At 44.4% G+C, this 20,250-nt stretch overlaps 1 protein-coding gene and 1 long non-coding RNA gene across 7 annotated transcripts; one reads left to right on the forward strand and one right to left on the reverse strand.

Annotated features, from left to right (window-relative positions):
- The first annotated feature begins 1,833 nt into the window (after nucleotides 1–1,833).
- On the forward strand, nucleotides 1,834–6,040 carry LOC114587193 (uncharacterized). Of its 2 annotated transcripts, XR_003704236.2 has the most exons (3): nucleotides 1,834–2,014; nucleotides 3,642–3,706; nucleotides 4,051–6,040. It is a non-coding gene; the product is annotated as an uncharacterized LOC114587193 (long non-coding RNA). The 2 variants fall into 2 exon arrangements; XR_003704235.2 differs by lacking the exon at nucleotides 1,834–2,014 and having other exon boundaries at nucleotides 2,034–3,706.
- Nucleotides 6,041–6,221: 181 nt separating this feature from the next.
- Nucleotides 6,222–20,248, reverse strand: GTF2H3 (general transcription factor IIH subunit 3). Of its 5 annotated transcripts, none has more exons than XM_028711198.2 (13): nucleotides 20,143–20,248; nucleotides 18,017–18,096; nucleotides 17,233–17,339; nucleotides 16,499–16,644; nucleotides 15,145–15,207; nucleotides 14,545–14,574; nucleotides 13,557–13,585; nucleotides 13,388–13,462; nucleotides 10,722–10,775; nucleotides 9,693–9,761; nucleotides 8,405–8,540; nucleotides 8,255–8,291; nucleotides 6,222–7,546 (listed from the first exon to the last, which is right to left on the reverse strand). In XM_028711198.2, exons 1-13 carry the CDS (start codon nucleotides 20,150–20,152, stop codon nucleotides 7,477–7,479), a joined length of 906 nt encoding a protein of 301 aa, XP_028567031.1. In that variant the 5' UTR covers nucleotides 20,153–20,248; the 3' UTR covers nucleotides 6,222–7,476. The 5 variants fall into 5 exon arrangements, with proteins under 5 accessions (XP_028567031.1, XP_028567033.1, XP_028567034.1 ...); XM_028711200.2 differs by lacking the exon at nucleotides 20,143–20,248 and adding an exon at nucleotides 19,966–20,071; XM_028711201.2 differs by lacking the exon at nucleotides 20,143–20,248 and adding an exon at nucleotides 18,641–18,665.
- Nucleotides 20,249–20,250: the final 2 nt, after the last annotated feature.

Raw genomic sequence — 20,250 nt, forward strand, 5'->3', positions numbered from 1 at the left:
TGCGGGGTCCCTCAGGGTTCTGTCCTGTCTGCCATGTTATATAACATTTGCATCAAACTGCTGGGAAAGGTGGTCTGAAATTTTGGTGTTGATTTCACTAGCATGCTGATAACACCCAGAGCTTTTTCTCCTTTCCACCTAAGTCTACAACAACAACAACAACAATTATTATTATTATTATTATTATTATTATTATTATTATTCCGCACTGTAGCTCCTCATTCTGTAAATGAACCTGATTACTTTCCCTGAAAAGCTGAAGAAAATGAAACCATGGATTTCTCACTTTACAGTCCTCATTTCTTACCAAGATGTGTCTGTACCTGTTCAACCATGGCACTGTGGTGACCCCATGCAATGCTTACACCCTGTGAGTCCGTAATATGCAGGTGTTGATTTATAATCAGGACCCCAGGCATAGTACAAATTCCTCTGTAATGTCACCATGACAGCAATGATGCCACAGACACAACTCCATACAACATATATTTACAAAAATACACCTCCCCCCCTCACTGTTCTCTTTAAAGATAGGTCCACCTTCTCCTTTTCTGAGCAGAGGATGTCACTGAGGAACTGCCAGAAGTAGACTCAAACAAGCAATCCCCATGGCACCTTAAGCACTAACGGATTAACAGTGCAACTCCTTGTGTGTCTACTTGGAATTAAGCTTTCTGTGTCCAGTGGGGCTTACTAAGCATTCTTTGAACTTATTATGGCAAGAACTTCAATGGAGCAGAGCCCACATTGCTCCTTAAAGCCTCTGCTAAATAAGACTGCAGTCTTCCGTATACATGGAAATGGTCTGAGGACGCATGGAGCTAAAGCTAAGCAGGTCTGGGGCTGAGTTCACACTATAACTTTAAAGCTCATTTGAAACACATAACTTCCCTCAAAGAATTCTGGGCACTGTAGTTTAACTCTCACTGAGTCACAATTTGCTACAACCCTAAAGAAATTACTATTATTATCATTATTATTATTATTCTGTTTTACATCTTAGAATATTCACTTAAAAGGTAAAGGTACCCCTGCCCGTACGGGCCAGTCTTGACAGACTCTAGGGTTGTGCGCCCATCTCACTTAAGAGGCCGGGGGCCAGCGCTGTCCGGACACACTTCCGGGTCACGTGGCCAGTGTGACAAGCTGCATCTGGCGAGCCAGAGCCGCACACGGAAACGCCGTTTACCTTCCCGCTAGTAAGCGGTCCCTATTTATCTACTTGCACCCGGGGGTGCTTTCGAACTGCTAGGTTGGCAGGTGCTGGGACCAAGCAACGGGAGCGCACCCCGCAGCGGGAATTCGAACCGCTGACCTTTTGATCGGCAAGCCCTAGGCGCTGAGGCTTTTACCCACAGCGCCACCCGCGTCCCAGAATATTCACTTAGACAACCTTAAAATATCAATGACTTCCCTTCCTCTCTTTCCATGCTTCATTTTGCACAACATAAATACCTGCATATTTTATATAAACTAAACTATTCAGTATTCCATTATTACATCCATCAAAACTTATTTACACTGTTGAATTTATCTTAACGCTGCCCATGTTTTCAAATAAACACAATTTTCCTCCATATATTCAATAAACATGTTCCAATCTTCTTGCTCTCTTATTCTATATGTTAGGTCTGCAAGCTGCACATATTCCATCAGTTTAAGTTGCCAATCTTCTTTAGTCAGGGCTTCACTCGTTTTCCATTTTGGGGCTAGCAAAACATGAGTCGCAGTAGTGACATACATAAATAACCTTTTCAGACACCTGGGAATTTCCATCTGAGTTATCCCCAACAAAAAGGACTCTGGGTTTTTTTTTGGGGGGGGGAGTACTTTTAAACATTTTTTTCAGTTCATTATGAATTATTTCCCAATACTCTTTTACCCTTTTACAGGTCCACCACTTGTGACAGAACGTACCCTCAGTCTCATTACATCTCCAACACTTATCTGATTCAGTCTTATAGATCTTAGCAAGTCTACTCGGATTTAGAGACCATCTGCAAATCATTTTCAGGTAATTCTCCTTCAAGGAATAACATGCTGTAAATTTCAGATCACTCTTCCAAAGTTTCCCCCAAAGATTAAAATCTATATTGTGTCCTATATCTATTGCCCAGTGTGTCACAGAGGCTTTGACAAGCTCGTCTTTTGTTTCCCACTCTAATAACAAATTGTATATTTTAGATAAAAGTTTTTCTTTATTTTGCAGGAGTTGTTTTTCAAATTGTGAGCTTCGGTCCAAAAAACAATTTTTCCTGTTATTTTAAACATTTCATATAATTGATGATATTGTAGCCAGTCTGTAACATGGCTCCTTACACTTTCCATTGATTTCAGTTTGGGTTCCCCCTCTGTAAAGTACAGTGGTACCTCAGGTTACAGACGCTTCAGGTTACAGACGCTTCAGGTTACAGACTCCCTAACCCAGAAATAGTACCTCGGGTTAAGAACTTTGCTTCAGGATGAGAACAGAAATCGCGCAGCAGCGGGAGGCCCCATTAGCTAAAGTGGTACCTCAGGTTAAGAACAGTTTCACGTTAAGAACGGACCTCCAGAACGAATTAAGTTCTTACCACTGTATAGCAATTCCCTGCAAGTTGCCCACTGTCTATCCATGTTAACTCTCTTTATTGTAATAGCCTCAATAGAAGACAGCCATAAAGGTGTTTTCCTTTCCAGCAGACTTTTATATTTCTCCCAAACTCTATACAAATTCTTCCTTAGAAAATGGTTTGTAAAACTTTTGTAAATTTTCGCCTTCCCATACCATAAACATGCATGCCAGCTGAATTTTAAATCATGGCCTTCTAAGCCCAGGATGTCTGCATTATCCAACGTAATCCATTCTTTTAACCAACACAAACCCTGTTCAGGGAAGTTTTTAATGTATGATATTTAGTGTTTTTTGGTTTCTATGGAAGCCGCCCAGAGTGGCTGGGGAAACCCAGCCAGATGGGCGGGGTACAAATAAGAAAAAGAAGAAGAAGAAGAAAACCCTAAACAAATTACAGTGCCCAGAATTCTTTGAAGAAAATAATGTGCTTCAACTGTGATATAAAGCTTCAGTGCTGGTTTGTCTTAAACAGTTCAGTCCCATTCAATTTTTTTTAAAAAAATATTAATAGCATACCTCTCCTAACTCAACAGCAGAAGCAAAACAGCCAAAATATACTTTATGCCTGCAATTGATATACCCAACTCAAGACAGCACTGGAAAGTGTTTTCTGTCTATAATATTTTTTTAAAAGCAAGGTTGGGAAAAGAGACACTGAAGAGAAGCTTGACATAACCAGAGCTTTGTACGGAAAGGTTAAGCTTCAATTGCCTGACCTCCCTCAAAGACCGGGTGAATGTTTAGCAGCTGGTGTTGTGCATGGCTGATGGGGATATATATCCAGCCAGCTACAACCAGTGAACCAGGATATCCTTGTCATCCACCTCCCACTCCATCTGAGAGCAAGGTCTCTTCTTCACGTCTGCCAAGGGCCCAGTAATCCCAGAAGAGGAGAGAGAGAGAGAGATTTGTTTCCCCAACCACTTTCAAAAGACAGAAATCAAAGAAACAGCCATGGATGCTGATCCAAGGATCTGCCTGGCGTTCCTATATAAGAACGACCCTTTCTATTCACTCTGCCTTTCAGACTTGCTGACAGCACCCCAGCAGGTTAAGAATAAGTTTCTCAAGGAGCAGAAGGACCTAGCAATGGTAAGGTGACCAGTTTCATTGCTTTCCCTCACCCTCAACAGATGTTATTGTTGTTGTTTATTGTTATGTACTTAAGTTCTCACCCTGGGCCAGCAGGGGGATACTGTAGATAGTTATGCAAATGAAGGATCGAACGTGACGTTCAGTGATTGGATAGTTTTAGAAAGTTGCTGCAGTAACATTGTACTTGAGCTCTATATAAGCAGGCTGACTGAGCCCTTCAGTTCAGTTCTGTTCTGGCCTCTGAATAAACAAGAGCTGTTTGAAGAATCGCTGTGTCGTCTGATATGTTCACCCACAACTTAACATTTATTAAATTTGATTGTTTCATTGTTCGTTTCCAGACTATAAAGAAACTGGAACAGCAGAAGCTGAGCAGGCTGCGACAACTGGACGAGGAGAAAAAACAGTTCACTCTGCTCATGAGGAAGAAACTGAGCCCAGGGGTCATCATCAGGACAGGGTCATCCATGACCATGGAAAGAGGTTCCCAGAGGACATTCTCCAGTGTCCAGTTTTCTTCTCTGGCTTCAAGCAAGAGCAGCTGGAAGAGGCATGGCAGCAACCCACACCCCCGATCAGGCCCTGGCTTCTTTTCAGCCATTGGACGATAGGTTCCTGCAACTCACACTCCAAAAGTTTTGCAAAGTAAGCTTGACACCCAGGGAGAACTGGATCTTAAAAATGTAACATTCCAGGCCAGGCATGGAGAACCTTACTAGAACTGCTGTGAATTGTAGTTCAGCAACATCTGTCCTTGCTTAACTTAACTCACATGATTATTGTCAAGATTTGAAAGTGGCATACAATAGCAGCATGGTCCCATGTATGTCTACTCAGAAGTATGTAATGTTGCGTTCAGTGGGATTTTTTCCCAGGTAAGGGCAGAGACAAGGATCTGGCCTTCCTTGTCAGATCCAGTTCCGCAGTCCTGCAACATAAAATCAGCCCCAGTTCTCTGGAAGAAAGGCAGGATTCAAAAGTGATCTGAGAGTTCTGTACAAGCCTGAATGTCTGAACTGGCTCTTCTGTGTTTTCCACCCACAGGCACCCAATCTTTATTTCCCAGGCTCTGTGCTGGTAGAGAATATATACAAATGCCTAGACAGCAAGAAGGAATGAACAAGAAGTGGAAGTTAGCTGCCTCTTAGTGGTCACATGATGCCGTCCGTGAACTTTCACGGAATTATCAACAAAGAGTGTTGTTTTTTAAAAAGTGAAAGGTAACCATAGGCAGTCTCCACTCAGTCTCACTTGAGAGGCGGGCTAGGCTGCAATCCTACTGCAATCCACACTTAAACCTGGTGTAATCTCTACTGAACTCAATGGAACTTATTTTTGTAGACATGTACAAGATTGCAGTTTTGTGTATAAATTTGTTCACGTGCACATTTGAGGAGATATGTGAACAGAGAAGACTTCTCTAGGACTGATTAATGTAGGCTTGGAAACAGCTACTAACCCGGTTGCAAATGAGTGGGAGCAACTGCCAGCAGGTGGATCAGGCAGAATTCTGTATATTGAAAGTAATTTAGTTCCCCAGACTTCTCTTCAGGCAATTAATGTCATAAACTACTAACGCAGACATAGGAATCTTATAAATGTCAGCTGCTGATGTCAGGATCTAGACCACGGTTGATTTTCTGAGCATGCAACTCCATTGTGCAGTGACTTCTGGTGCATTTTTGGACCCAATTCAAAGCAATGGCTATTACAAGAGGCAAATCGCTTTCCTGCAAAATCGGAAAAGCAGCTGATTTTCCAAGCCAATATATCATTTGTACGTTACCCACTCATTACACAGTCTGCAGCAGCTGGACTGATTTTGGGAGGCTGCTCTGTGAACAATTAGCCTCCAGTTTTATTTCGTTTGCATCGACTTCAAGTTAATTTCTGGATGAAATTCAGTGTGCCTGTTCTTACCTATAAAGCCCAAGCAGTTTGGGACCAGGACACTTGAAGGACTACCTGCTCCCAGATTGTCCTGCATCCAGTGTCGAAGGCCCTGCTATGCACCCTCCTGCTTGCAAAACCTCAGCTGGTTGGAAGGTGAGATGGGTCCTTTTCTATGGAGGCTTCTGACTTGTGGCTCCATCTCCCCCCTGTATTTCTTGCTTCAGACACCTTTCAATGTAGGTTAAATTTGACTGTTTTGTCCTGCTCCTGATTCTGCTGTTCAGGTAACTGAACAGTTCTTAATTTGAACTTTTAAAAATTGCAGGTTAAGTCATTTTATGAACTTCTTTGTAAGCTGCTTTGAGGGTTTTTGTAATTAAAGAAAAGTGTGACATGCATTTTTAACTAAATAAAGTAACTACGCAGTTTAGTGGGCCAGAGGACTGTGCACTTGCTCAATTCCTACCTGTTTCTTGTGTAGATATCCTGCATAGGCACCTTCTAAATGAGCCTGGTTTTATGTCTGTCCACCAATGGTGGTTCCTGTAAAGGGTCTTGCCTACAGCAAAGCTCTTCAAATAAATTATAGGCTGTTACAGGGAAACACCCGCATCCTGTGTTCTTAGAAGCAGTTTATTAAGGAAAAGTTACAAAACATTTGTAAAACAAAACAGCATTGAGATGGCAAAGATTCAGTATAATATACAGGCCTGTCAAATTACAGCGTCTCTAGAAAGCACTGGTTCCTGATAGACTGCCAAATGTAACATAAATCTTTAAATTTGGGCTCAGGAAGCAAAGCACACACAGACAACTGTTTGTGGAAGGATGGAAGAAAGTGTGTTTTGGCTGTGCTGAAACCATGTCCAACATTCAAGGAAATAAAATTGCATGGCAGAGGCTTTCTGCCAGAAGTACAGAAAAGGAGAAAAGGTTGTGCCTCGGCACACTATTCAATCTTTCCTTGCGGCTGGTCAAACATGAGACAGGATAAGCCACTTGGTACTGCAGTGTGGAAGACCAAACCTTTCCTGGTTCTCAAAGCAGAGCAAACGCAGCATGAGCAGCAGCCGCCTTTGTCAGAATTCCTTCATTCTGTTAGGAAACAGGGATAATTCACGGCATGGAAGCATGTGACTCAGTTTCATTACTGAAATTGCCAAGCAGCTGTTGGTCTGCTTTCAATAGTGGCATTTAACTGTGATAGGTTAATCTGCTTGTTCCAGCTTAATTTTTGGCTGAGCTGGCTCTGTTTAAAAGCAGATGTAGTGATCACTATTAAAAAGTGTGGTGAGGGTGGACAAATACCTAAGATGCATTGTTAACCATACTGAAAACCATAGCTCAGAGCAGTCTAGAGTCCAAGGCTTCTGCACTCTTTAAATCGGGCAGTTCTTTCTACTAATTTGAAAGGAGCTCTACAGGACCAGCCCAGGAGCCCCAAAATTTCAGTTACTAAAGCAAATATTAGATTTCTATTTAAATAATTGGGGCTTTCGTTTTAAAGGAAGCGTCACGGCTTAAATTGATTTGATTTGTTCCAAACGGAGCAGTTGGTCCAAGGACGCTATATTAGAGAAGCATCACTCTTGGGTTTACGCATTTCTGGCTTTGCAGCTGCACTAGCTCAAGCCGTTGGTCCAAGGCAGTTACAGATTAACCATCCTGACTTGGTAATATAGCACAAGTTTTAAGTGTCAACATGGGCCACTGAACAGACTAGTTGCATCCAACTTATGTGGCTGTTCCAAAACGTTTAGCCCCCAGAGATTATCATACAGGTCCCTCTTTTCCAGTGTCCCATAACCGTCATCGGTAGCTTAACAGCTACAATGTGAAATTCACATGGAAATCAACATACACCAACAATGCTGTTAGACAGCCAATTTCAATTTCTTTTTCTTAGACTTCATGACAGCTGGCAGGGAAATCTTGAATGCAGTCCTGGAATGACAAAAAAATAATAATCCTGGCTGGGTTGCTAGAAGCTGCACCTGTGGATGTGTTCACACATAACATTAAGCCATTGTTTGTTTTATCTAAGATGTGTTGAACAATCCAGGATCAGTCTTGTGATCAGGCAAACTAACAGTGGCTTGTTTCACCTGATGTTGCTTTTGTTACCTAACTGCTCCCGCCTTGCTCCAGGTGCCTATGGGAAGCCCACAAGGAGAACCCAAGGAGAACCCGGGTGCAACAGCACTCACCTCATCCACAGTTCCCAGGGGCTTGTGTCCAGAGGCACAGTGGAGGCAGAACGTGGCCATTGTGGCCAACAGCCATTGGTAGCCACATCCGCCATAATTTGTCTACTATTTTAAAGTTGTCCCGGCTGGTGGCCATCATCACTTATTGTGGGAGCAAATTCCACATGCATATTGTGTGAACAGGTACCTGTTGTTTGTCCTGAATCTTCAACATGTCTAGTAGGGTCATGCAGCTAAGAAGGGGAAGGGGTCAAATTCCTGCCCACAAACTACTGAAAACTATGCCCAGTTCCAGTTCCCATAAACATGATGAACACATGTCTGAAACCCTCTCTCTGCAAGAATGAGGGCCAGAAACTTTTTATATGCAGAGAATGCAGAACAAATGCAGCCCTACCTGGACATGTTTTATTTTAAATATATATATATATATAAGGTCACTTACTCACAAGTGGTGCAAATTGGACTGAAGCTGCAGAATACTGTGTGGACAAAAGAACAACAACAGATACATTCAGACAGTCTGTAGACTGGTCAAGGAAGGCTACAGAAATCAATCAAAACCTGGAGAAACCAATTGGATAATAAGACTTACTTGACAAACACACAGAGCAGACATAACCGATTTCAATGAGATTTCTGTGGCAGAAGCAGGCAGCTCGGTAGTCAACATGAACAGGGGGTGGGAGAATTAGCTGCGATCTTTGTTCTTGGTCAGGCAGATATACCCACTGTAGTAATAATAATAATAATAATAATAGCAGCAGCTTTCTAACTTCAGAGAACATGGCTAGATTAAAGTAGGGGTCAGGTGAAGGTAGATTAGGATACATTAGAAAAGCACAGGGCAATTTGCAATGTCTGACAGGAGTTCCCAACTCCCAATTGTCACAACACAGTAAGTTTTTTTTTTCTAAACTACTGTACATTGTTAGAATCCTTGACCATAGTAACCCAGATGTGGCTTTGACCTTGCATATCCAGGTCACTCCAGTGGGTGGTTCATGGGGTTGATTTGGCAACTGGCGCCACCCAATGAGCCACTGTTTCACACCTGGCTCTAGTTGGGAGACATTGGGGTTCCAGTATAAAAAAGATGCTGACAGCCAGGTAAATTCCACAAGCCTTAAGTTTGCCCACACCTGGATCTGAGGACTAAGAATGTCAAGGACTTACTTCCTGGATAAAGCCAAAGTGTGCCGAGCCCATTGCTTTGTTTCCAATGGTGGTTTGTCAGTTGTCTTTGGCAGCTTGAAAGCACAGTGCATTGTCTTATGTTCACAAGCACATTGTCTCTGAACCTGGAGGCTCCATTTAACCCATGGGTAGGCAAACTAAGGCCCGGGGGGCTGGATCCGGCCCAATCGCCTTCTCAATCCAGCCCGCAGACGATCCGGGAATCTGTGTTTTTACATGAGTAGAATGTGTGCTTTTATTTAAAATGCATCTCTGGGTTATTTGTGGGGCATAGGAATTCGTTCATTTGTTTTTCCAAAATATAGTCCGGCCCCCCACAAGGTCTGAGGGACAGTGAACCAGCCCCCTGCTGAAAAAGTTTGCTGACCAATGATTTTATCTCATGACTGAGAGCCTCTTATACAGCTATCCTCTATGGAGCAAAGTCTACCTATCCAAAATGTTAGCACAAAATTTATTCATTTACCCTCCCTGGAAAGCTTTAAAAAACTGTAAATCACTGAACTGAGAATCCAAGGCCACAAAAGGTTTGGGCCTCCCATATGTCAAGAAGAAAAGGGGCACTCTACACACGAAATCACACAAAATGCAGGCATGACTCTTGGCCCAACAATTTATACAAGCTTCTTCATGGAGCACTTCTGAACCAGAATAAATATAGAGGTGATTAGAAAAGTGGAACTCACCAGCAAATACTGCAGCAGAGATGGCATATGGGGAACTTTCAAGTAAATGCCACCAGTAATATCGCAAGCCTGGAAAACATGGCGTTATTACTTTAAAAACAATGTAACACCAGGAGGTAGTAAATAGCTTAGTGGTAGAACATATGCTTTGCATGCAGAAGGCCCCATGTTCAATCCTGGATTATTCAGGTAAGATTAGGAAAGACCCCGTCTGAAAGAGTTACTACCAGTAAAGCGAGGTGGACTCAGCATAAGGAATCTTCATATGTGCCTGGGGCCTGTACATATCTGTTAATTCCCTTAAAAATAATAAAAAGCTCCTAGACCTCATGACTGTCACGACCTCTTCCTATTTTCTAGATATCTGGATATTCTAAAATTTACTTCAAGGGCATGGAAGCCCCTCTCCTGCAAAAGAATTCCAAGATAACAATACCTTCCATACTCAAACAATGTGTAAATAATGCAAATGGTGTACAATGATAACAGTGGTACCTCGGGTTAAGTACTTAATTCGTTCCGGAGGTCCGTACTTAACCTGAAACTGTTCTTAACCTGAAGCACCACTTTAGCTAATGGGGCCTCCTGCTGCTGCCATGCCGACGGAGCACAATTTCTGTTCTCATCCTGAAGCAAAGTTCTTAACCTGAAGCACTATTTCTGGATTAGTGGAGTCTGTAACCTGAAGCGTATGTAACCTGAAGCGTATGTAACCCAAGGTACCACTGTGCTGCAATAACTTCCCAGATTGTGCTGTGATTTCTACTGGGGTGCTGATCAAAAGGCTTCCTAACACTATAATCTATTTGAAGGACAGACAGAATTGTAGAGTTAGAAGGGACCCCGTGGGATCACCTAGTCCAACCCCCTGCAGTGCAGGAATCACAACTAATGCATTCTGGAAAATAAAGCACAACAACCAGCATCTGTGCCTCCTTTGTGTGGATGACGTCTCACTCTTCTTTCCCCTCCCTGCCCCACCTACTCCAGATTTATGCAGCCAATGACAATTACTCACTAACATCTTACCTGCTGCAAGAGCCCTGAATCAGAATCCAGAACGCAGGCATCAATCAAAATATTCTGAAAAACCAGGGGAAATGAGAGTTAGGTTTTATTGAAAATGTGAGTAAAGGAAAGAGGAGTTTTGTCTTTTTATTTAAACCATTTATATACCACGTAACTAGAAACATCCCTAGGTGGTTTACAAGGATGCAATATACCGTATTTTTCGCACCATAGGGCGCACCGGACCATAGGGCGCACCCAGTTTTTAGGGGGGGAAATCAAGAAAAAAATCTTTTCCCCCCCCCCAGCCCCAAAGAGCAGCATACAGGGTGCGCACAACCTCTCCCTGCCGGAGGGGTTGCGAGCAGCTATGGAGCAAGCCAAGTTTTGGCTTCCCCTTTAGCCCCATGCAGCCTCTCCTTGCCGGGAGACGCTGCGCAGGGCTAAAGAAGCCATAGCCCCGTGCAGCCTCTCCTTGCGGAGGGGTTGCGCGCAGCCATGGAAGAAGGCAAGGCAGCAAGCAGGATGGATCCCGCTCGCTGTTTTGCCTTCCCCTTTAGCCCCGCGCAGCCTCTCCTTGCGGAGGGGTTGCGCGCGGCTATGGAAGAAGGCAAGGCAGCGAGCGGGATGGATCCCGCTCGCTGTTTTGCCTTCCCCTTTAGCCCCGCGCAGCCTCTCCTTGCGGAGGGGTTGTGCGCGGCTATGGAAGAAGGCAAGGCAGCGAGGGGATGGATCCCACTCGCTGTTTTGCCTTCCCCTTTAGCCCCGCGCAGCCTCTCCTTGCCGGGAGATGCTGCGCAGGGCTTTCCTGGCTTTTCTGGGAGGTGGGGCCCCCCCTCCCAGAAAAGCCAGGAAAGCCCTGCGCAGCATCTCCCGGCAAGGAGAGGCTGCGCGGGGCTAAAGGGGAAGGCAAAACAGCGAGTGGGATCCATCCCCTCGCTGCCTTGCCTTCTTCCATAGCCGCGCACAACCCCTCCGCAAGGAGAGGCTGCGCGGGGCTAAAGGGGAAGGCAAAACAGCGAGCGGGATCCATCCCGCTCGCTGCCTTGCCTTCTTCCATAGCCGCGCGCAACCCCTCCGCACGGCTTCTTCTGGCTTTCCTGGGAGGTGGGGGGATTCCCTCACCTCTCGCAAAAGCCCGCAGAAGCCGTGAGCTCTTTAAAGGGGCTGTGCGGCTTCTCCTGGCTTTTCTGGGAGGTGGGAGAAGGGACTGATGCGGCCAGTCAGTCCCTTCTCCCTCCTGTGGAAAAGCCCGCAAGAGCGCACGGAGCTTGTGTGCGGCTCTTGGGGGCTTTTCCCGCCTGCCTCCCCCCCTGCATTCGCTCCATAGGACGCACACACATTTTCCCTTGCTTTTTAGGAGGGAAAAAGTGCGTCCTATGGTGCGAAAAATACGGTAAAAAGTATAAATCAGTTCTAAAGTCAGGCTCCAATTAAAACGCTAGCTGGAATTTTTAAAAAGGCAACAGTAGGCACTGGAAGTTCAACAGGGTGGAGGTCTGACACTGACCTCAACTGGAAGAGTTCCACAAAATTGCGGCCACAACTGTGAATGCAGGACTCTGGTGGATGCCACTAATAGTGACCCCCCCCTCCCTCGTGCAAAGACCTCAGTGATTGGGCAGGAAGATCAAGCAGCCCCAAATTATTAAGGGGCTTGCACATTAATACAAGCAGGAAAGGAGAAGTAGTAACAATAATAGGAATAGTAATAATACTAATTTATTTATACCCCACCCATCTGGCTGGGTTTTCCCAGCCACTCTGGGCAGCTCCCAACAGAATATTAAAGGGAAGGGCATGCAAGCTTGAGGGTTGATGCAGCTCATTCTTGCAAGAATCCACTAAGGTTTAGCATCTGAACTGAGCTGGGTCCATGAGTTCATGGTGAAGGCAAGTGAGGATGTGGACTTTAATCCACGAACCCTGGATATGGGGCAAAGGCTGCGGCTCAGCGGTAGAACATCTGCTTTGTATGTAGGAGGCCCCAAACTCAATCCCTGGTATCTCCAGGTAGGGCAGGTCAGCTGTTTGAAACGCTGGAGAGCCGCTGTCAGTCAGTGCAGAAGATAGTACTGAACTAAATGGACCAGTGGTCCAACTCTATAGAAGGCAGCTTCCAATGTTCCAAAAGCCAGAGCCATAATAAACCTATTGCTCCAACAGCAGAGAACCTGTGCCCACAGATGTTGCTGGACGACAACTCTGGCCATTCCTGACTTGGCCATCTGGGTTGGGGCTGATGGGAGTCAGACCCCAACAGAATCCAAATGGCTGCAGGGTCTCCATTCATGTTATGTTTTTAAAGGTGTGGGTGCCTGCATTTTTAACTGTCAGCTTTCCCCCCATGTCTTGAACACAACACAGAGCAGTTAGTTTTAAAAATCAGGGCTGGGACGATATCCAGAGGCATAGTTAGGCTCCGTTGCACCATTGGCAAGAGCAGCGCTGGCACTCTCCCGTCCCTGGTGACCTCTGCTGAGGCACCCAGGGGAGAAGCAGCCCAGGGAGCAGGTGGACTGATGGGCAGGCTCTGAGCTGCTCCAAGCCAGAGTGGAGAGGCACAATTTTTGCACCCCCGTGGGCCTGCATCCTTGGTGGGGGCCAACCTGGCCAACCCCTGAGTATGCCCCGATTTTAACATGTTAAGAAATACTACTGGTGTCAGAATCAACTATTGGCATCACCTGTTTCTGGGCTGCAAAGATCACATTCATGAAGTTCATGTACTGCAACGCACTGTCTTCAGCAGCTTTTATGACCTGGGTGAAGAAATTGGCATTTCTTAGTCTACTCTACTGACCAAGTGGAGTCTGCTGGGATTCAGTATTTGTAAGGAAATCTGAAAAGTCTTACCAAAATCCTAGACTTGATTTCCTGGCTGGCTGCATATTGAAGGAGGGGAGGGGGAAAGAGGAGAAATATATATATATATAATTGCATCTAACTCCAAAGCTTTGCTGTCAATCTGTTCACAAAATCTCTATGCAGTCTCCATTGTTTGTTTTCTTTAAGCAAAGTTAAATGTTAGATCACCTGACTATAATCATAGCTCAGTAGCAGAGCACATGCTTGGCATGCAGTTGCAGGTTCAACACCTGACATCTCCAGTTAAAAAAAAAAAGGATCCAGGAATCCGCCTTGGTAGCTCAGTTGGTAGAGCATAGGACTCTTAATCCCAGGGTTATGGGTTCGTGCCCCATGTTGGGCAAAAGATTCCTGCATTGCAAGGGGTTGGGATAGATGATCCCTGTGGTCCCTTCCAACCCTACAATTCTATGATTCTATGAAGTGATGGGAAGATCCTTCTCTGACTGAGACCCTGAAGTCTGGAGGGGACCACAATGGCACATACTGGAGCAAACTGGGCTAGACAGACAAACAGTCTGGCATGCTATAAGAGTATTTCCTACATACCCCAAACATTGTTAAGGACTGGCTGGAAAACAGGATATGAAACCTTCGTTTAAAGATATTTCAGAAACTCTTGTTAATATCAACCGTGGTTAACTGCAAACCATAGTTTAAAACAGGGCTTTCCCTCTATTTGCCTTCCAAGTCCAGAGCTTAGTTTGGCAAGCTATACTATAGTTTTGCTGTATGTTTCAGACCTTAACCAGGGCTCAGGTATGCATGCATTAGGCCAAATTATATCTAATATCTGCACAGAAAACAACACACACATGCAAAGGTCAATTAATAAATCTTAAGAGTAGTAAGCTCATTTAATTTAGGGTAATAAAGATGAAAAAAAGTCAACCCACATTTCTCTCTCTCTTAATTTGTTCCCATTTTTATTTTAAAACCCCCAGTAACTGTTACTGAGTTAAGCATAATACTGTACCTTTCCCCTCTTTAGTCATCCTGTGAATATCTAAGACATGCAATATTCAGGAATAATTTGTTAAATATAAGAGCATCTTTATGTAACAGATGTAATAAAAGCAGAATTTCTGGGCTATGGGTACAAATACATCTGGCCTGATATATAAGGCACCTTTTTATGCTCCCATGGGTGAATATGTATGCACTGCCAGCTCTTTTGCATGAATCAGCTCTCTTCTTGCCTGTTCCATTAAACATTTAGAATAACTCCTTCATCCTCCTTCCTGAACTGCGACCATGCCTAAGTAGGGATAGCTTCATTTATCCCCAGTTCTCTCTTGCTATGCTTGTCTGTCTCTCCCTTCCCCCGTCCAAATGTTTACTGGATGCTCCACTGTCAAGATGTATGTATACACTGGACGCTCCTTGGGGGCAGAGACCTACTGCTCTCCCCCCACCCTTTTTTTTTTTTGCTTATAAAACCCTGTATAAAGTATGGTGCAGAATGACAGCACAACACATACATACAACAAATCCAGGAGTGGTTGCATAAATTATCTCCATGCTTTGGTTTTGAAAGAACAGGAAAAACTTTAAAAGTCTGGTTTCAGAAGGATACAGCAAATTGCTTTAGCAAGAGATCCTGCCAGTAATGATTCAGTCTGCTGCCCTCTTATTTCAGCTGCCACAAAAGAGAAATCACACACACAAACACAACACACAGACAAAATGAGTACATGGTTTGAGATTTCTTGGCTTTATTGTGTTAACTGCACATTATGCTTTAACTACAGGTAGTTCTTTATGATGATAACCATTTGCTGTGGATTTCCTTCCCCCATGGAAATTAGACTTGAAAGAAGGATTCTATTGTAGCTTATAGAACAGGTTGTGTTGTGTGCCTGGTTCTGGTATGTGTGCAGTGCCCACAAGGCTCTCTAGTTTGCAAATGTGCCCACAAGCCTGAAAAGGTTGGTGCCTTCTGTTCTAGGGAATAATTCAAAGGCACATGAGAGCACTCCCTTGCTGAAGCTAAGCATGTCTGGGTCTGGTGGTCAGTGCCTGGATGGGAGACTGCCTGGGAAAGGAGATCTAAAATGTTAGAAGCTAAAGAAAGAAATGTATAGTGCAGGGGTTCTCAAAGGGTGTGGCAGGACAGAATGGCAAGTGTGGCAGAAAGATTCAAGGTCAATCAAAGAAACATTTAAACATTTCAGCGCAGTATAGTATAGTATCAAAATGATTTTTTATTTGCAGAATAAGGATAGGTATCTTTTTAAAATGAGAGCAAGAGCATCAAGTGATACTGAGGACAATCCTGGTTGTGATCCAGAATCGAAGTTCGAACAGAGTGCTGGACAAGACTCATTTATACTTATACCTTGGGAGTGATTTCTGTTCTTATAAAGCTGCATTGTTTTATACTTCCTGGATACACCATTTTCATACGCCATTTTGTTCTATGTCATAAATCAGGCACTGCTACGAGTTGTTTCTTTTTGTTTTCTTATTAAAAAACAACAACCGGAAAGTGTGGCCCAAAGAAAAAAGTTTGAGAACCACTAGTATAGCCATTTAAATCACACATGGTATTTGCAGTGTAGGCATCTCTCAAGACTAAATAAGAGCAGGTGGCAATTGTCCGTGTCAGCTTGGGTGGAGGGAACAGCCACGAAGGAAAAAGAGAAAGTGGATGATGCAGCATCCAAGGGGTCTGCATCCAAGCCTGTAGGCCTCCAGATGTTACGTCCTGACCATTGGCCACACTGACTGGGGCTGATTGGAGCTGAACAACATCTGGAGGCCCCCAAGTTCCCCATCCCTTACATAAAGCAAAACTGCCTTTCATAGTAATGCATTCTAAGGGAAGTCACCCCTCTACCTGGTCATAGGGTTAAATGGTTTAGGGAAAAAGTAAGTAGGAAACACAGAGGCTGTGGAACAAAGCAAAGCAAACCAGCTTCTCATCTTACTGTTGGTCATAAGGTCCTTGATCTCTTCTGCAATAGTTTCATTTATTGTTGTTAACAACTCATATTTTCCATCCTTGCTGCCGGATATATTAGATTCACCAAAGAGATCAGCTGGTGCCCAATGTTTTCCAGGGTAGAGGAAACGACTAAGAGAAATTGAAGTTGTATTAACATAATTAACTTAATTGCCACAATATGAAGCATCAAGCAACATTCAGCATTAAAGACAAGATGAAAAGTAAAAAGAAAATATGCATGATTTTGTTCCTACTGATTTCTATCATACACTTCAGCGTATAAAATGCTTTAGAGTTCAGTTCTCATTTATTTTCACAGCAACATTGTGAGGTCAGTAAGGCCCCCTTTGGCCTTTACATCCTCACCTGGCTACAAGCCTCTAGGTGAGCAATCAGAGCTCAGGCACTGCCTTGCTGGATCATTCACATGCTCACCTGGCGCAAGTCCAAATACATGAATCATCTTTCTGGATCAGACAAAAATTTCATCATTGTCAGCACTGTTTCCAAAGAACAGCCAGTTTGATATCTTTTGTGAGGCTCCAAAGAAGTGTAAGTCTGAGATCCAGCCATCCCACCACTGTTTAACTTCAGAATCTGATACGCTGCTATTTGAACTTCACCCACCCTAGCCTCTTCCAAGTCTAGTCCATCCACAGCTCTCTTTCCAAATGCCTGACCATTAAAAAGGTACAACCATCCAAAAAGCTACAATACCTTTCCTGTATATGACTGGCTATCACAGCCAGTTTGTTGTTGCGGTTCATAAATAAGTGCGAGTTTCCCAACACCATGGCTGCATCGAGGCATTTTGATAATGTAAGCTGTGGGTAAAAGCAGGGGAGAATTATTAAACACCACAAAGATTTAAAATGGGAAATTAAATTTGTGAACGTCTCATCAAACTGTACTTATGTTGGGCCTTGACAACTGCCCAACAATGCTGACCCCTGGTGCTGGATCTGCACTGAACACAGCACATTAGCACACTGAATTATCAGTCCAGTTCTAACTACAGTGGTGCCTCGCAAGACGAAATTAATCCGTTCCGCGAGTCTCTTCGTCTTGCGGTTTTTTCGTCTTGCGAAGCACGGCTATTAGCGGCTTAGCGGCTATTAACGGCTATTAATGGCTTAGCGGCTATTAACAGCTTAGCGGCTTAAAGAAAAAGGAAACAAACTCGCAAGACGTTTCGTCTTGCGGAGCAAGCCCATAGGGAAATTCGTCTTGCGGAATGACTCAAAAAAGGGAAAACCCTTTCGTCTAGCGAGTTTTTCGTCTTGCGAGGCATTCGTCTTGCGGGGCACCACTGTACAACTGACATAGGACCACACACTTAATTGGAAGTTCTTCAGACTCACAGGAACATTTATTTAGTATCAACACTGAAGACTTCAATCTAGATTATAATGCATCCAAATTAGTGTTGTTGTTGTTTTTAAAAAAGGACAGAAAATCAATGATCCTGACATAGGTTTCACATATAACAGGAAAGTCTTACCTCTGAGCCTCCTAATGCCTGCTTTCCCCACCAAATAGGGTTAGTGTCAACAACAATGACTAGGAGGTTCAGCTCATCATCTGGAAAAAATAATGAAATATCAGCCCCCAAAACTGTGAAAACATTAGCTGACAGTTTCCCAGCTCTGTAGGAGGATTGAAATTTACAGTCTATGTCCAAATTGTTTGTTGCTGTCTCTTAATGATCTACAGAAGGTGCAAGGAACCATTGGCCCTCCAGATGCTGTGGGACTACAACTCCCTTTATCATTATTGACCCTGTTGGCTGGGCTTGGTCAAAACTGGAGTTCAACAACATCTGGAGGAACACAGCTTCCCCACCCCTAATCTACAGGGAGAAGAAAGGAGATTCCAACAAAACATCAGGAAGAACTTTCTGACGGTACAACAGTGTACAACAGTGGAACAGGCTCCCTCAGAAGGTGGTGGCCTCTCCTTCCTTGGAGGTTTTTAAGCAGAGAGTGGATGGATGCTTTAGCAGAGATTCCAAATCTACAGTTCTATGATTCTATGAGTCTACATCCATCAACAGAGGTGCTATAACAGCAGGCCTGCTCAGTGTGGAGAGCTTCCAGTGTCTTTTTAAATAGATACAGCAGCAGACCTTGGGAGTTACATTTCTTTCTTTCTTTCTTTCTTTCTTTCTTTCTTTCTTTCTTTCTTTCTTTCTGAATACTGTAGTGTTGATGGGAACCAAGTGTATGTAACCTTGAGCTCTATGATGAAAGACAGGTGGGATATAATTGTAAGAAAATCTTTGTAATAGCTCTTTGAGTTAAATACTATTATTCTCATTTTACAGATAGGAAATGTAAGCATATGTGCAGGCAGTTGGCATCTGTCTGTCTCTGGAGGCAATGGAGGGGTGCCAAGCAAACAAAATTTACTAGTCCTAAAAGCCCAAGAAAGTTGCCAGAAAAGGAAGAGGTGCGGGGGGAGGGGAGAGTGAAAGTGGAGGAGAGAAAGCTGTAATCAATTATTTTGCTCCAGTTAGCACAAATGCTGTTGACATGCAAATGAAAGCTGATCTCTGTGTGTGTGGAGATACGTTTGTGCATTTCAATGGGTGTTTAGTAGCCTACGTTTACACCTGAATCCCAAGGAGGGGTGGAAATTGTGCTAAGCAGTGAGTGCTTAGATCCCATTTTAAATAATAATAATAATAATAATAATAATAATAATAATAATAATAATTTATTATTTATACCCCGCCCATCTGGCTGAGTTTCCCCAGCCACTCTGGGCGGCTCCCAATCAGTGTTAAAAACAGTACAGCGTTACATATTAAAAACTTCCCTGAGCAGGGCTGCCTTAAGATGTCTTCTGAATGTCAGGTAATTATTTATCTCTTTGACATCTGCTAGGAGGGCGTTCCACAGGGCGGACGCCACTACCGAGAAGGCCCTCTGCCTGGTTCCCTGTAACTTGGCCTCTCGCAGTGAGGGAACCACCAGAAGGCCCTTGGCGCTGGACCTCAGTGTCCGGGCTGAACGATGGGGGTGGAGACGCTCCTTCAGGTATACTGGACCGAGGCCGTTTAGGGCTTTCAAGGTCAGCACCAACACTTTGAATTGTGCTCGGAAACGTACTGGGAGCCAATGCAGATCTCTCAGAACCGGTGTTATGTGGTCCTGGCGGCCACTCCCAGTCCCCAGTCTGGCTGCCGCATTCTGGATTAATTGCAGTTTCCGGGTCACCTTCAAAGGTAGCCCCACGTAGAGCGCGTTGCAGTAGTCCAAGCGTGAGATAACTAGAGCATGCACCACTCTGGCGAGACAGTCTGCGGGCAGGTAGGGTCTCAGCCTGCGTACCAGGTGGAGCTTTTTTAAAAAAGAGGGGGAGGAGTTCTGCACATATTTAAGGACCAGGAAAAACACTCAGCACATGCTCAGATGCAGCCACACCACAGAACCAGAACTTAATACACACCGAGAGGAGGAACCTGACAGCCACGCGCGTGAGACTCCCTCCCTCCCTCCCTCCGGGCTAACTCAAGAGGAGCCCGCGGAAGGAGCCAGAATCGCCCCGCCGAGCCTTCCCCGCCCCGGTTTTGCCTGAAGTCCCGGGGCAGCAACGGGGAGGCGACACCAGGCGCCGCGGACTCACCTCCGCTCATATCGCCCCGCAGCAGGGACAGGCAGGCGGACTTCCGTCGCTCGAGAATGAGGTCACGCCAGCTTCTGGCGCGTCCTATCGACGTCACTTTTCCCACTT

Source organism: Podarcis muralis, chromosome 16 (assembly GCF_964188315.1).
Source record: "Podarcis muralis chromosome 16, rPodMur119.hap1.1, whole genome shotgun sequence".
NCBI classification, from domain to species: domain Eukaryota; kingdom Metazoa; phylum Chordata; class Lepidosauria; order Squamata; family Lacertidae; genus Podarcis; species Podarcis muralis.

What these genes read in the sequence shown, in the direction of transcription:
- GTF2H3 (XM_028711198.2), bottom strand. An exon ending in AGGCATTAGGAGGCTCAGAG is followed by an intron (nt 17,340 to 18,016) that starts GTAAGACTTTCC and finishes TTTTACCCACAG; the next exon opens with CTTACATTATCAAAATGCCT. An exon ending in TCTTTGCAGCCCAGAAACAG is followed by an intron (nt 10,776 to 13,387) that starts GTGATGCCAATA and finishes CTGGTTTTTCAG; the next exon opens with AATATTTTGATTGATGCCTG.